This window comes from Vitis vinifera, chromosome 15 (genome assembly GCF_030704535.1).
Source record: "Vitis vinifera cultivar Pinot Noir 40024 chromosome 15, ASM3070453v1".
NCBI classification, from domain to species: domain Eukaryota; kingdom Viridiplantae; phylum Streptophyta; class Magnoliopsida; order Vitales; family Vitaceae; genus Vitis; species Vitis vinifera.
In genome coordinates this window covers 12770001-12787677 of record NC_081819.1, presented here as the reverse complement: position 1 = coordinate 12787677, position 17677 = coordinate 12770001, and the positions used below count along the sequence as shown (strand labels likewise).

Here is a 17677-nt window from a genome sequence, read left to right as displayed (position 1 = left end):
ACCTTTCTTTATTTATAATAAGATATCTTGAACCTTTAATGTGAGAGGGATTTTAAACACGCTTTGTAGACTATTGTTTTCATGAGAATTTTTTCCAGTTGTAAGAGAAATCAAAGTCAATTTCAGAAAAACGATGTTACAAATTTCTTGGAATATTTTATTAAATAAGAATTGATTTCGTTGAAGGATAATTAACCTAAAAAAAAAAAACCTTAAACCACACCTAAAGTATAATAAATTGACGTCTCAATAGGCCGATGACTTGACAAAGCCAAAAATGAATTTAAGACATACTTGGAATATTATAAACTCATTGGCTTAAAAAACACATTCCTTGGAAGTAGAAAGGGTACAAGAAAACATACATGCATGCAAAAATTGACAACTCAAAGAGGTCATACCCATGTAAAACTGTAATGATGACTAATAGTTTAAAATTAATTAAAAGTGCGTTTTAGTAATGATTCTTGGAAGTGTTTCTAGTATTTTTTTTATGCTTCGAGATGTTAAAAAAATTATAAGCATTTCCTAAAGTACTGCCAAATGCACTCTAATGATATATTTGACAGTGATTCTAAGAAATGTTTTTCGTATTTCTAATACTTAAAAGATAAAAAATTTCAAGTGTTAGAAATGTGAAAAACACTTCATAGAATCATATTAAACGCACTCCAAATATTTAGCCCATGAAAATGTATAAGTTGCCTTTGAAAATGCACAAATAGCGCTAAAAAAGAATAACTTAAACAACAGTCCCTAGAAAAGTATAAGAGGAAGATGTAATCAAAATACTTTTATCATGGACAATATATCTTCTTTTTATATGACTCTCAATATCATAAGAAATATTGAATATTTCAAATCATGAATTTTGCAAAAATGTCAACATAAAAATAATTAGTCAATATAGGAAAAAACAATTAAGATAAAACTAAATATGATGGAAGTATTAGGAGAAAGTCTAATGATTAAAAATGTTAAGATTGATTAGATAAAATTGACCTTGAGGTCCAATACCTAAAGATACGAAGTCTACTAAATATAAATGCACTTGAAGTCTAATACCTGAAAATATAAAAATTATTGGATGCAAATGAGTTCTTCCATGAAAGCAAAAATCATAATAACTCAATCATATATACTATTGATAGTCCTGAAAGACTTGATATATACTTTACAATACAGCTATAATACATTTATATGGATCCATAGTTATATTATAATCCTTGATTAAAATGCCTAATTAAAGCAAATAATTATATGGAGTAAAATATTTGAAACAATGATTGAAAATCTTGTATCATATTCTAGGTCAAAGCATAATAACAATATACTTAATCAAATTATATTCTTGTATGGAATAACATGGAAATTGTAATTGTTGTGATCTTGTTGGAACTCCAAAAAAACTCAAAAGGACAACTAATTAACTAAAGAAGAATTTTGAAATAAAGATTTGACCTACGGATCAAACATTTTTCAAATGAGATATTACTCTATCAATCAACACATATTGAGAAAGTCTTGAAATACTTTCATTAAGACAAATCACGTCTACTTAATTCCCCTTACGGTTGTTTGTTCATTTGAAGTAAATAAGGATTTATTTCTTTTTAAATAAGAAAATAAAGAATTACTTAATCCAAAAATACAATACCTTAATTAATTGGTACACTAATGTGTGTATCTTGCAAATTGTATATGACCAAAATTAAATAGCATTCTCTATCGATTTTTAAGTAAGAGATAGTTTTTCTCTAACTCGAACACATTGAAACAAGGTCAAACATATACTGCGATATTTTTGTGAAACAATTAAAACGAACTTGTTCTTAAACAAGATATATATTTACTTGTGGTAGAATTGTGATCTAAGCAAATAATAATATTTACCTCCTCAAATCATTCAAAAAAAATTGTGATTCATAAAACAAGTCATGAATTGATATAGTTCAAATCTATGTTCCAATACATTTAGAAGTCATATAACTTATCCTTTATCAAAGATGTGTGTCAGTGATATTATGTATATGAAGACAATGTTGCATCTATTATACAAAAAAAAAAAAGAAAAATGATTTATTAAAGGCGATTGAAATAAAAACATTTCACAATATTTATGTTTTAAGATAGTCGAGAGTGATGCAACATGTCCTTTATCAAAGACAAGCCAACAATATTATATGAAGACAATGTCATATGTATTATACAAATCAAACAATAATATATTAAAGGTGGTTAAACCAAACACATTTTCATTAAATTATTCTATACATGTGAGCTTTAAAAAAGTTGAGAAAATTGTTGTTCAACTAATAAGATTAAATAATAATCTAATAAACTTATTCACAAATAATTAAGGATAAAGGATAATCATACACAATATTAGAATAAGTTGATTTAAGGAACTTCAAAACTAAGCATACTCATGCCCGTAGGAGGCGAGTAGACTAACGAGGATGCCATACATTGTACAATCTTTTTCCCTTTACCCAAGTTTTATCTCACTAAATTTTACTAACAAACAAGATAATCATAGGAATCAAACAACATTGAATTAATATTATAATTTTTCTTGTCCCTATGTTTTTTGCCACCAAGTTTTACCTAATAAAGTTTCAAGGTGGCAAATTCTTCTCATGTGATGATCGTGCAATCATCATATTTGATTACCCTTATAATAAAATTCACACAACAATTAACATTTTTTTTCCTTATTTTCATTTTATTTCAAAGAAGGATTTTGTCCAAAATAGATGAAATAGTATGTACGAAGTGATTATTGAAGTAGAGAGAGAATTATTAAAACGAACTTGTTCTTAAACAAGATATATATTTACTTGTGGTAGAATTGTGATCTAAGCAAATAATAATATTTACCTCCTCAAATCATTCAAAAAAAATTGTGATTCATAAAACAAGTCATGAATTGATATAGTTCAAATCTATGTTCCAATACATTTAGAAGTCATATAACTTATCCTTTATCAAAGATGTGTGTCAGTGATATTATGTATATGAAGACAATGTTGCATCTATTATACAAAAAAAAAAAGAAAAATGATTTATTAAAGGCGATTGAAATAAAAACATTTCACAATATTTATGTTTTAAGATAGTCGAGAGTGATGCAACATGTCCTTTATCAAAGACAAGCCAACAATATTATATGAAGACAATGTCATATGTATTATACAAATCAAACAATAATATATTAAAGGTGGTTAAACCAAACACATTTTCATTAAATTATTCTATACATGTGAGCTTTAAAAAAGTTGAGAAAATTGTTGTTCAACTAATAAGATTAAATAATAATCTAATAAACTTATTCACAAATAATTAAGGATAAAGGATAATCATACACAATATTAGAATAAGTTGATTTAAGGAACTTCAAAACTAAGCATACTCATGCCCGTAGGAGGCGAGTAGACTAACGAGGATGCCATACATTGTACAATCTTTTTCCCTTTACCCAAGTTTTATCTCACTAAATTTTACTAACAAACAAGATAATCATAGGAATCAAACAACATTGAATTAATATTATAATTTTTCTTGTCCCTATGTTTTTTGCCACCAAGTTTTACCTAATAAAGTTTCAAGGTGGCAAATTCTTCTCATGTGATGATCGTGCAATCATCATATTTGATTACCCTTATAATAAAATTCACACAACAATTAACATTTTTTTTCCTTATTTTCATTTTATTTCAAAGAAGGATTTTGTCCAAAATAGATGAAATAGTATGTACGAAGTGATTATTGAAGTAGAGAGAGAATTATTAAAACGAACTTGTTCTTAAACAAGATATATATTTACTTGTGGTAGAATTGTGATCTAAGCAAATAATAATATTTACCTCCTCAAATCATTCAAAAAAAATTGTGATTCATAAAACAAGTCATGAATTGATATAGTTCAAATCTATGTTCCAATACATTTAGAAGTCATATAACTTATCCTTTATCAAAGATGTGTGTCAGTGATATTATGTATATGAAGACAATGTTGCATCTATTATACAAAAAAAAAAAGAAAAATGATTTATTAAAGGCGATTGAAATAAAAACATTTCACAATATTTATGTTTTAAGATAGTCGAGAGTGATGCAACATGTCCTTTATCAAAGACAAGCCAACAATATTATATGAAGACAATGTCATATGTATTATACAAATCAAACAATAATATATTAAAGGTGGTTAAACCAAACACATTTTCATTAAATTATTCTATACATGTGAGCTTTAAAAAAGTTGAGAAAATTGTTGTTCAACTAATAAGATTAAATAATAATCTAATAAACTTATTCACAAATAATTAAGGATAAAGGATAATCATACACAATATTAGAATAAGTTGATTTAAGGAACTTCAAAACTAAGCATACTCATGCCCGTAGGAGGCGAGTAGACTAACGAGGATGCCATACATTGTACAATCTTTTTCCCTTTACCCAAGTTTTATCTCACTAAATTTTACTAACAAACAAGATAATCATAGGAATCAAACAACATTGAATTAATATTATAATTTTTCTTGTCCCTATGTTTTTTGCCACCAAGTTTTACCTAATAAAGTTTCAAGGTGGCAAATTCTTCTCATGTGATGATCGTGCAATCATCATATTTGATTACCCTTATAATAAAATTCACACAACAATTAACATTTTTTTTCCTTATTTTCATTTTATTTCAAAGAAGGATTTTGTCCAAAATAGATGAAATAGTATGTACGAAGTGATTATTGAAGTAGAGAGAGAATTATTAAAACGAACTTGTTCTTAAACAAGATATATATTTACTTGTGGTAGAATTGTGATCTAAGCAAATAATAATATTTACCTCCTCAAATCATTCAAAAAAAATTGTGATTCATAAAACAAGTCATGAATTGATATAGTTCAAATCTATGTTCCAATTCATTTTGAAGTCATATAACTTATCCTTTATCAAAGATGTGTGTCAGTGATATTATGTATATGAAGACAATGTTGCATCTATTATACAAAAAAAAAGAAAAATGATTTATTAAAGGCGATTGAAATAAAAACATTTCACAATATTTATGTTTTAAGATAGTCGAGAGTCATGCAACATGTCCTTTATCAAAGACAAGCCAACAATATTATATGAAGACAATGTCATATATATTATACAAATCAAACAATAATATATTAAAGGTGGTTAAACCAAACACATTTTCATTAAATTATTCTATACATGTGAGCTTTAAAAAAGTTGAGAAAATTGTTGTTCAACTAATAAGATTAAATAATAATCTAATAAACTTATTCACAAATAATTAAGGATAAAGGATAATCATACACAATATTAGAATAAGTTGATTTAAGGAACTTCAAAACTAAGCATACTCATGCCCGTAGGAGGCGAGTAGACTAACGAGGATGCCATACATTGTACAATCTTTTTCCCTTTACCCAAGTTTTATCTCACTAAATTTTACTAACAAACAAGATAATCATAGGAATCAAACAACATTGAACTAATATTATAATTTTTCTTGTCCCTATGTTTTTTACCACCAAGTTTTACCTAATAAAGTTTCAAGGTGGCAAATTCTTCTCATGTGATGATCGTGCAATCATTATATTTGATTACCCTTATAATAAAATTCACACAACAATTAACATTTTTTTTTTCCTTATTTTCATTTTATTTCAAAGAAGAATTTTGTTCGAAATAGATGAAATGGTATGTACGAAGTGATTATTGAAGTAGAGAGAGAATTATTGAAAAACAATGACTTAGCTTTTTCATTGATTAAGAATGAATATATATACACAAAAATATGAAACAATCTATCCAAAACATAAAAATATGAAACAATCCTAAAATTAGCCCAAAACACAAAAATAAGAAATTATAATTAATTAGAAGAATTTAAAAATAAAAAGAAAATTTATTGTAATGAATTCCCTTATAATGATAACTTATGGTTAAGAATCAAGATTAGTCCGGTTCTATGATGGGTTGGTCCTTGGCACAATAAAAGTCTCTTCTAAATATATCTCTACACTTTCTGACGTGTCACCTTTCATGTATTTAACTAGATAATGCTAGGCTGATAAAAAACAAATGAGTCGAGGAAATGTTAGAACAAGAGGCGCTGCAAAAATTTTGACGTGGGAAGAAAGTAAGAAAGGACTTGTAAAGGAAATTATAAATAACATAAAAATAAATAAAAATAATAATAAGATCTAGGATGTTCGACTTCCAGATTTTAATTTTCACGAAAATACTATTAAAATAATTTATTAAAAAAAAGGAAAAAAAATTCATGATGCTGGAAGCTGAAAGAGGCACCTGCAGAAGTTTCTGCAGAGGTAAGCAGGAAAGGTGAAGAAGGAATTCAAAGAAAAGAGGAATAATATAGAATAAGATGGGGGCGAAAAGGGGCCAAGAGGGTGAAAACAGAAGTTGAAAAAAATAATGGAGTGCATTGGAAAGCACCCATTGGCATGGGTCTTAATTACTGTCTTTGGCAGCATCCCTCCCTTTTTTTTTTTTTTTATTCATTCTTCTCACGACCACAATAATCTCATTTTTCTGTGCACCGGCCGGCACCCTTTTGGCCTTTGTTTCCATCACCCCCCTTGTTTGCCACCTTAGAAAATTATTTCTTTGTTAAAAAAAGTATCTGCTTTATCATTTTTCTTAACGTTAATTAAGACAAATGATAAGACAACGGGAAGTGTTACAATATGGATGCATAAAAAGATGTCCAATGTTGACATGGGTAGATGGAGTGAAGATAACCCACATCGACTAAACCAATGATTAACCCAAAAAAACCCAAAAAACTAATAATTAAATAGAAAGGTGGTGACATGACATTTCAAATAATGAAGATTAATATAAATTACTTTTTCAGTGGGGTACAAGTGGAGGGTACTTAGGCCCAGAGAGGAGGAGGAGGGTGACAGCAGGTGAGGGTAGCAGTTGTCGCCAAATAGTAGTTAAATATTCCATAACAGGAATAGCTGTCGTGGGGGTGATACTCGTTGAAGAAATTTTTAAGCTCATCAAGGAAGGAAGAGGAGGAGGAGGAGGAGGAGAAGAGTAAGGGGAGTGAGCTTCAATGGAGTTGGGTATGATCTGGGTGGCCTTTGGGGCCATTTTGGGAGGTGTATTGGGTGTGAAATGGGTTTTGAGGAGAGCAAATTCATGGGTTTATGAAGTTAAGCTGGGAGAGAAGAGGTATTCTCTTCCACCAGGTGATCTTGGTTGGCCATTGATTGGTAATATGTGGTCTTTTCTCAGAGCTTTCAAGTCCACTGATCCTGATTCTTTCATCTCCAGCTTTATCACCAGGTGATCACCCTCTTCCTCTCTATACACATATCCACTACGTTCTCTTCCTCTCTTAACCATTCAAGGACATACTACCATCTAATGGTCTTGTAGGATATGGGTTTTCTTTCTTTAATTTTTGTCTGCTTTTTTTTCTCCCCCTAAATGCATACAGTAGTTTTGAATTTTGGTGTATAAAGATAATAATTTTTAAGAGTTGGCTTTTTTTTTTTCTATTTTAAATTGGTTATTTTGTTACCTTTCTTGGTGGTAATGATTATACTTTTTGTTATACTTTCTACTTTTTAGTGGACTTTTTGTATGTTGATGTTTGGTGTGAATCACTATATTTTTTTACAATCATTTCTTTATTTGTTTATTGGGTATTCTAGAAGTTGTGAGGATGATCCATGATTTTTTAATGTAAAATGACAAGATTTTGTTGTTATTGGGGTGTTAAGATGCCGATTTGAAAGATGCTGTCCTTTTCTTGTCTAAAGGAATTGGAGATGCTATATGTTTGCTTCCTTCGTCTTCTTCTTCCTCGCTTTTATTATTATTTATTTATTTATTTATTTATTTATTTTGTTTGTTTGTTTGGGCATGGCTTGCTTAACAACTCCTATTGATATAAATTCCTTTTTTCTGGTAATAATCCATTGTTTCCAGTTAGAGTTAATTTTACAAAATCTAGAATAGATTTTGATTCCTAAACCATCCAAAAATTCATAAAAAGTCAAGGATTTGTATTTTGGGAAATATGATTTCTAGGACTCCATCTGCCTAACTTAACATTAATCTCCATGTTCTGCTCTGTTCCTGCAATTCTTGAAACTCTTCAATCTTCCCTAATGGATTTTGTGGTGATAAGCTTGACTTCGAAGAAATCGAGATATTCAAAAGCCTTGATGCATGAAATATTTGAATATTGAGTTTGTCAGCAATATTTTTCATGGTTAAAATTAAATTTTCTTTGGTTCATGTATGGTTGATACTTTGGTTATTCAATATCAAATAGGATGAAACATTTTTGGGTAGAAGAAAACCATATGAAAGGTGCCCTGAAGAGAGATAGGTTGGAAGACTATGTTTGGTTCCTAGGATTTGCAGAGGGGATCAAACTCATTTTTCATATTTAACTCTTTTATATAAAGATTAAATAATTTGAAAATATATGAATTAGTATTTTTTTTTTCCTTTCCTTCATATTTTCTAGGAACCAAACATAGTGTAGTAGAACTTATTCTTGATGTGGAGCAAGGAAGCAGTTTGCAGACAGCTCAGGTCTGCCTTAGCAAGCATGGAGGTCATAGCCACTTGTCTGCCAAGGCTATTTCACTAAGGTCCTGGTATTCTTGTGAAGTCAGATCGATGCAGAGCCCATTCTGCTCTGCCTCAATGAATACATGAACTTAATATATCATTAGCTTTGATGATTGGATCTTCAAAATTCTAAGAAGGATATTTTATCATCTTAGTGTTCCGAAGTTCTCTGATCTTGTTCAACCCTTGGTTATAAGGTCATGGTCTAAGGGCATGCATTGCACAATATGCTTCTATTATTTGTTCCCCATCCAGACCTTTGTCTCTCTGTTTCATGAGGTAAAGGTGGATTGTAGTTTAAGAGAAACATTTCGAATTTAAAATAAATGATTGTGGCTGTTCATTTTTAATCCAGATTTGGACAAACTGGTATGTACAAGGTGTTAATGTTTGGGAACCCTAGCATCATTGTTACTATACCTGAAGCATGCAAAAGAGTCTTAACAGACGATCAAAATTTCAAGCCGGGCTGGCCTACATCCACCATGGAACTGATTGGAAGGAAATCATTTATTGGCATTACTAATGAGGAGCACAAACGGCTCCGCCGGTTAACAGCAACTCCAGTCAATGGGCATGAAGCATTGTCCATTTACATGCAATATATTGAAGACAACGTTATATCTGCCTTGAACAAATGGGCTGCGATGGGAGAATTTGAGTTCTTAACTGCACTCCGAAAGCTTACTTTTAAGATAATTATGTACATATTTCTTAGCTCAGAGAGCGAGCATGTAATGGAAGCTCTGGAGAGGGAATATACTTCACTCAACTATGGAGTTAGGTCCATGGCAATCAATCTCCCGGGTTTTGCTTACCATAAAGCACTCAAGGTAACCCTTAATATTTACGTGTACTTTAGTTTTAGATTCAAACTAAAAACAATATTACTTTCTTTGATGCATTTCCCGAGTTTTTTCTTTATTGGTAATTTCTGCTGATAAAATTTACTATGCACACATGGTCACAACTTGATATCATTTAGCTAATTATATGGTTTTATGCCATTCAACAGGGATGAAACCTTCTGATCTTAAAGCCTTGGTAACCCCTAAACCTGATTATTATGGGGACGAAATAACTAGTAATATTAAGATACTAAAACTGATTGTTCTAGGATATTAACCTGAAACTAGCACATTTACTAATTTGATTGACCTAAAATGGATCAGATGGACATTCAGGCTTCTTGTCCAGAATTTTGAAGCAGTCGAGGGATGGTTAAAAATGTTAAGCTCTTGGTTATCCCTTATGCTTAAGCTTCTTTCACAAGTCAAAAATGTACATAGAGTTATACTGTCCTTCACAGGCGACCTCAACTTGCAGTAGACCTCTAGGAATCAGAATTCGGCAAGTTCTCCATTTTCTTACTGTAACATGTTCAAAATTATGAAGTAAAAAAAAAGTAAACAAGTCTTTCCAAAGATATGGCTAAAATGGGAATGTGTCCAGACTTGGTAATTTTTTCTGAATATTTATTCAATTACTTTTTATCACATGGTTTGTCTTGATTTCAGGCTCGGAAAAATCTTGTGAACATTTTTCAATCTATAGTGAATGAGCGAAGGGATAGGAAGAAAGGCAATTCTCAAACAATGAAAAAAGACATGATGGATGCTCTGCTGGACATCGAAGATGAAAATGGAAGAAAATTGAGTGATGAGGAAATCATAGACATTCTTGTAATGTACTTGAATGCCGGTCATGAATCTTCTGCTCACGTCACGATGTGGGCTACTGTCAAGCTACAAGAAAACCCTGAATTTTTCCAAAGAGCCAAGGTATGAATTTGGATAATAAGGCCCATGAATCCATCTAGTATTTTATTTTCCTTGATATGATTGAAAATTTGGTGACTCAAGCCTGTTGATTGACCTAATCTTGGTGCAACTATAGGAGATCTTTGCTTGTGTTACCAGACTATCTGGAAATTTAATAATCAGCCATTAATTTTGTTTGATTGTTAAGAAGAGAAATATAGAAAACCGAGACCGCTAAAGTAGCAATTCCAACCATAAATGCTTTGTATGTAACCAAACATCTGCAAAGTTCTTTAACATTGAGAAGGAGCTAATCTGACAGGTCCTTACTCTGTTTACTACTTGTTTGATACAATAGAACATGAGCCTTAATTCTCTTTGATTTTCTGAAATATGCTTTCTGATTGCATTTGACCACATTATAGGCAGAGCAAGAGGAGATCATAAGGAAGAGACCACCTAACCAGAAGAGATTGACGCTCAAGGAAATTCGAGAAATGGAGTATCTTCCCAAGGTATGCATCTTTGATATCAAAATTTGCAGCCATTTGGCTTCCACTGAGTTAGCTTGGTGTTTAGAATGTGACTAAACTGCATTTTTCTTTGTGGGGGAAAAAAATTGAAGGTGATCGATGAAACGCTTCGTTGGATTACATTCTCATTTGTGGTATTCCGAGAGGCAAAAGCAGACATCAATATATGTGGTCAGTTTATGTCATGGATTTTCATTTCTCATAATTCTAGTCATGCATGAGCTCTGGTTGTGTCAACTTCTAATGTGTTAACTGAGCTCTGTTATGATGTTTAAACACTCAAAAGAAAAAAACTCATCAGATGAAATCGGTTCTTTTGCAGGTTATACTATTCCCAAGGGATGGAAGGTTCTGGTTTGGTTTAGATCCCTTCACTTTGACCCTGAAACATATCCAGACCCAAAGGAGTTTAATCCTTGCAGATGGGATGTAAGTTGAAAAGCACTTGCATTTTTTTTCATTCCTACCTTAAATTGTTTGAATGAATGGTTTAATATGCTAATATTCTTGACATTGTGTATAGGATTATACAGCAAAACCAGGAACTTTCCTTCCCTTTGGATTAGGCAGCAGGCTGTGCCCTGGCAATGATCTTGCCAAGCTTGAAATTTCTGTTTTCCTACACCACTTTCTCCTTAATTATCAGTAAGTTATCATCTGTCTCTTCAATTTTCTATTCAGTACTATCATATACAAGTTTATGGATGGTTACTTAAAATCACCGAGAAGTAGAAATATTCATTATGAGAAAAAAAAAAATGAAAAATGAAAATGCGAATAAAGATTTGTTTTGTCCAAAGTGCTATAACAAATCATCAGGATATTAAATTAGAACATTTGAAGCTCATAATATTCAAAATCCAAAAGCTTTGATTTTATTAGGCCACATTTGGGACGACTTTTTGATTGCTTAAAAGTTCTTTTGAATTGCTCATAAAAGCTCTTTCCATTCAAGTCAGTAGAAAGATGTTTTCAGGGAAAAGGCTTTTAGATTTCTTTTTGGTAGAATTGTTGAGAATGAGATGCTTTGCAATCTCTCCTTCACATGGAGCTATTTGACAAAGCACTTCATTAGAATTGACAACTGCCAAATGGGCTCTAAAGTACCTGAAATTTGGTAATGCTTTTTGTTTGATATTCACGATACCATTCTAGCACATATAGGCCTGAGCCTGGTGTAGGAGGTTAAATGTTAAACCTAAACCCTAAATTTCTGATAGTTGTTGCTTCGTTATTAGCAGGTCCAAAATTCCATTCTTATTTACTTTTGGTAATTGGGTTTTTCAGGCTGGAACGGCTGAATCCTGGGTGCCCGCGCATGTACTTACCACACTCAAGGCCCAGAGACAATTGCTTGGCAATAGTCCGAAAAGTAGCAGCTGAATCAGAATAATTGAGGAAGAAAAAAATGGTTCCACACCAGCCCAGGCAGGTTCTTCTTCCTTGACAAGAAGGCATAGAATAGCATCAAATATGTCATTGGCGGAGTGTGTTCCTCAATGGCCAGGGAGATTTCGTTGTAAGGTAATACTAGTTGTTACTTGTTACTAATCGAATGAGGTTTCCTTGTTTTTGTATATTAATGCTACAGAAGGGTGAAACTTTTGTATAAAGTAGGATAAAGAGTTTGGTAAGCCATTATCAAACTTTTCATAGATGAATATGTTTGTTTACTCTGTGTTTGTAATAATTCATCGATTAGGTAAGTTTGGTTGGTTTTTTATGCCTATTTTTTGGTGTAGTTGTGTTAGCCGAAGTTTCGATACAAAAAACATAAAAATCAAACAATTCACATAAAAAAGATATATGAAGTTCTAATGTGGTTCTGCTAATCATGTCTTCATCCATGGATGGAATTTTTTTTTTTTTACTAAAATATAGATAATATTATAAAAATTAGATAGAACCACTGGATTCCAAATATATCACATACTTTTTCATTTTTTGCTCCTACATCATGAATTACAAGCCTCTTGTTCCACCGGGTTTTGTACCTATTCTCACAATTATATTTACCACATAGTCTTCATAAGATCATCATCTCATAACAGTAATAGTCATGTATTTAGAGATGTTTAATAAATCAATTTATTGATTTAATATGATTTAATAACTTAATTTAAGATATCAATATATTAAGTTTTTATTTAGGAACATAATTTAAAATTGTAACTTAAGGCCAAAAATGATTTTGATGAATCAATTTAATGACTTAGTATAACATAATAACTTAAAGTTATTAAATATTAAGTTTTATCAAATACCCAATTAAGGAGAATCAATAAAAATTTGTCTAGTAACTCACATACAAGGCATTAAAATGAGAGAAATAGTTGGCATTAGGAATCAAAATAAGAAAGAGATATTGATTCACTTTATAAGAAGTGAGAATGAGAATTAAAAATTCATTCCCATCAAAGAAACTAAAATTATTCAAGAATAATTGAAATTGTATTCTACCACTTGTTGGATACAAAAAGCTTGCTGGGGAAGGACCTCTTCAAGAATGTTCACACAACTTTTAAGTAATTACAAGAGCTATGGAATGCCCTTTTAGTTGCAAGGCTAGGGTCTTATAGAGTCAATGGGCCAATAGATAGAGTAAGCTTTTCTACATTTCATTGACTTTTCTTTACAAGATGCCAAGGGTAGTTGGTCTCTTCTTTTAAGGATTTGGGTCCATTAATTGGTGAGCCCTCAAGATATGCCTTTTGTAAGGTCCTCATTTGTGAGTGAGGTAAATCTTGGTAGCTTCAATGTCCCCCTAGCCCTGATCTCTTTTATCATTAGAAAAGTTTAGGGCTTTTTAGCTACTTTAGGTTGTGTGCCAATAATGGTGTTGGGAGTAATTTTCTGCACTAACCGATGATGACATATTCATTCTGTTTTTTCTTTCCCAAAGTGATTACTTCTTGTGCTTGTCCATATCTGATCTTTAAAGTAGTTTATTGTCTTGTCACTAGCCTTCTTTAGCTTTTTGATTTGTACTTGGTTGTCTTTTGCTTCACATAGGTGCTAAGTACTTATATGATAAAGATGCCAAAAGAGTTAAGTCGGTGCTAAGGTGGTTCCAAGCTACCAAATTGTAGTCGAAATTGTTTGGGAAGTACATTATGTAGTTGTCATGGGCTTGGCTAGTGATGATGCAACTCTTTTGACATGATGAGGTCAAGTCTTTGAAGGATCACAAGATTCCTTTGGTATTTGATGTGAGCTTATATGTGGAATGCTTAGGTCTTGATTATCTTGGGAATAGTGATACAAAAAAGTCTTTTGCGCTTGATACCATACTTTTTCCATAGGTTTGATGTTTGTTGATTAGGCTCGAGTATCTTTCACCTTTTTCTCCTACTTGCAAGTGATGAGATTGCCAAAGATCAACTTACCATGTTTGAGGATCAGGTCATGGCTAGCACCATGATTAGAGTAGCTTAGGAATCTCTCAAGGTGGTAGTTGGGGGGAATCAAATGGTGATGCAAATCTTCTTACCTCACCTATAGGTATGAGGTTGATGTGCTTTCATGTCAAGAGTTTTGATATAAACAATGTTGAGCCTTTTGAGGGTAAGGGTAAAGAGCATGACTCTCTTGTGCTTTCCATGGCTCTTTTGTTGAAGTCTCCATGATGATGGTGGTGTCTACCCTATTTTATGCCCACTACGATGGGATTTTGCTTGTGCTAGGTTGGTGTAACTTGTTTTTGGACAACACTTGAAAATTTGAATTTGCATTATGTTTTTTTATTTGTCAATATTTCATGTGGTAATTATGTATGTTTAATAAGGTTCGGAAAACAATTGTGTGATGTTACAAGCTTGTGGGATGTTGCATGCTTGTGTCCCTTGCCCTTAGCTAGAGGGAGGGGTTGAATTGTGATTGAGACCTCTTTGTAGAGGTGGGTTGTCCTTTGGGTAGGACTTCGCATGTTTTGTAAGAACAATCACAATTCTTTGTTTATAGACCAAGTAGGTTATAAGGGAACCATCTTCTAGTGTTGGGGCTTAAATGCTAGGCCCATTTCAGGACCTTAACCAAAGGTTTCATGCCTAGTTTTTCCCAATCTTAAAATTGACAAACATAGAGATTTTATTTTACCAAGAGTTCATAAGTAATACTCAAGATAGATAGTTGGGAGTGACAGAGTTTGTAAATAATTCCCTTGGGTCTAAAAAGTGAAAAAATGTCTGAGAGCGAGAGAGAGAGAACGAGAGAGTCTGAGAGCGAGAGAGCGAGAGAGCGAGAGAGATCGACAGCGATGGGAATGCGCGATGCGCGGAGAACAGGAGGAAGAGAAAGGCAAGCAACTTCGGGGTGGAATCTAAGACGTTTGAGTTGGAAATGGTGGAAAGGGGAGGAACAACCCTAACCATAACGGAAAGTAAGAGAGGGGTATCGTCTTGGGTGCAAATGGGTTTGAACAGCGTAGGGCTGTTCATGGAAGGTCTTCAACAGTGCATCGAGGATATGAGGGTTGGAAGCTGGGAGAAGAGATGGAAGGAGAAGGGGCGAAGCTTCTCCATGGTGCGAGTATCTAACAGGGCGGGTTGCTTCCTGCGGTTAGGGGTTGTCGATGTGGTGTCGAAGAGATACAGTCTTTGTATCCCGAAGAGCAAAGGGGATAAGGGGGGTTGGACGGCGATGGTGGAAGTGTTGCGCCAGATGGATATCACTGTTGGCAAAAAGGTACAACAGGAAGAAGTAAGGGCTTTGGGAAGGCCGCGCCCGGAAATGGTGAAGGGAAGGTCGTTCGCGGACATGGTGAAGGGTTGGGGGGACAAGGAACCCAATACCATTCAAGTGGAGGTGGGACGGGAGGAGCTAAGCAGAAACCTTAGCAGGCTGGAGCATTGCTTGATTGGAAGCTGGAACCCTAGCAACGAAAAAGGGGAAGACTTGGAAAATTTGGGTTGGAAAATGGCAAAGGCATGGGGATTGCGTGCATGGGTAAAGGACGAGCTCTATTGGAATTTGAGTTCGTGGAAGAAGCAAGAAGGGTTCACTTGTCTGGTAATAAGGTGGTGGGAGGTGTGCAAATGGGGTTAGAGCGGTGGAATCCAAGATCGGGGTGTATGGAAGAGGGAGAGGTAAGAAGGGAAGTGTGGGTGAGGATATTGGGGCTACCAGTTTCGCTATGGGTCCCATCGGTGTTGAGAAGGGTGGGAGATGCTTGTGGTGGTTTCTTAGATGTTGATCCAAGAACGGAGAGCATGGAGGAATTACAGTGGGCAAGGATTCTAATCAGATTGGACGGCGTGAACATCCCTGGGTCGCTGGTGATAGGGGTGGAAGAGATGTCTTACTCCCTATCCCTATGGTGGGAGGCGGTGCCGGTGTTAAGGCAAGACGAGGGATGGAAGCGCGGCCTGAGCAATCATCCACGAGGGGAGGTTAGTGGTGATGGAGCTCCACGCGCCGGGTCGAGAGTGGAGGAGATGGTGGGCGCGGGGTTCGAGGTGCAGCGCCAGTCAGAGGATGGGACGGGTCGGCTGACGCAGGATGAGGGCTCAGTAGAAATGGACTTTCTGTCGCAAGTGGGCTTGCTGTAGGGGGCCCGATTCACTTGCTGGGTCCGTGGGTCCAGGCCGGATGATGGATTGGGCTATTGGGCCCTCATTAAAATTAGGATATGAAAATCCAAAGGGGGATCAGACTGGGCCGCGGCAAGTTAGAAGCTTGAGGCGGGCTGCAGACGCTGGACTGGGCCACCTTCAGAAAGGGAAAGCCACCTTATCTCAGGCCCATTTAATGGACAATGGGCCCCTTTTAAAAACCTTCTCCCATGGCCTCAACGGTAATAATAAAATTACCATTATGGAGCATGAGTTCATTAGATGCAGAGAAGAAGAAATGGGGAGAAGACAGCAGACGACCCTAACATATCAGGGAGCAGAAAGGATGCTGGAGGAAGAAGCTGCAAGGTATGACTTAGATGTAAATTTGGGGGGCCTCAGGGTACAAGGGGCTTCTTCCTCTAATTCCTTTTGTTTTTGTCAGTCTCCGGAGAGGGAGGGTTACAACCATTCTGGGGTGCGAAGGGAGGGGGTATTGGTTGGAAGTGGGTCACGTGATCCAAATGCAGAAGAAAAAACAGAGAAAATGAATGGCTGTTGGGACTTGGTTGAGATCAACAGTGTCGAGCCTCTGGGAAGAAACTCGGGGTGGACTGCAGACCAGACGGAGTTCCAAGAGGGTAGCAAGGAAGATCAGCTGAATTGGGAGGAGAGTAGTCTGATTAAATTCAGTCATTTTTTAGGCTTTTCTACGGAAGGCTTGGAGGAGGAAATTCTGAGCTTCTTGGGCAAAATCAGAAAAAGAAAGGAAAAGATTGTAGGTAAAGGCCTGCTGGAGGTCTCAAGGTTTGAAAAGCCCTATGCAGGGTAGAGGGAACCAGAAAGTAAGTGTCCAATGAATTTAAGAATTTTGAGTTGGAATGTGAGGGGTATGAATGATAGGCCCAAGAGGAAAATTATTAAGTCAGTTATCAGGAATCAAAAGGTGGACTTGTTCTGTATTCAAGAGACGAAGGTGCAAGTGATGTCTGAAGAGATGGTGAGGAGTTTAGGGCCGAGGAGATTTCTTGATTGGAAGGTTTTGAATGCTAAGGGGACAGTAGGAGGTGTCATGATTTGTTGGGATAAAAGGTCTTTGGAGATGTTGGGGGTGGAAGAGGGCCAGTTTTCCATTTCCTGTAGATTCAAGAATGAGGGTGATGGTGCAATCTGGGTCTTCACGGGGGTTTA

General features: G+C 34.4%; 1 protein-coding gene across 1 annotated transcript; it reads left to right on the top strand.

Moving 5' to 3' along the window:
* Nucleotides 1–7023: 7023 nt before the first annotated feature.
* Nucleotides 7024–12666, top strand: LOC100251295 (ent-kaurenoic acid oxidase 2). The gene is made up of 8 exons (XM_002265594.4): nt 7024–7342; nt 9000–9477; nt 10162–10425; nt 10830–10919; nt 11030–11108; nt 11260–11366; nt 11461–11582; nt 12225–12666. The coding sequence occupies exons 1-8, from the start codon at nt 7110–7112 to the stop codon at nt 12328–12330; spliced, it is 1479 nt and encodes a 492-aa protein (XP_002265630.1). The 5' UTR covers nt 7024–7109; the 3' UTR covers nt 12331–12666.
* Nucleotides 12667–17677: the final 5011 nt, after the last annotated feature.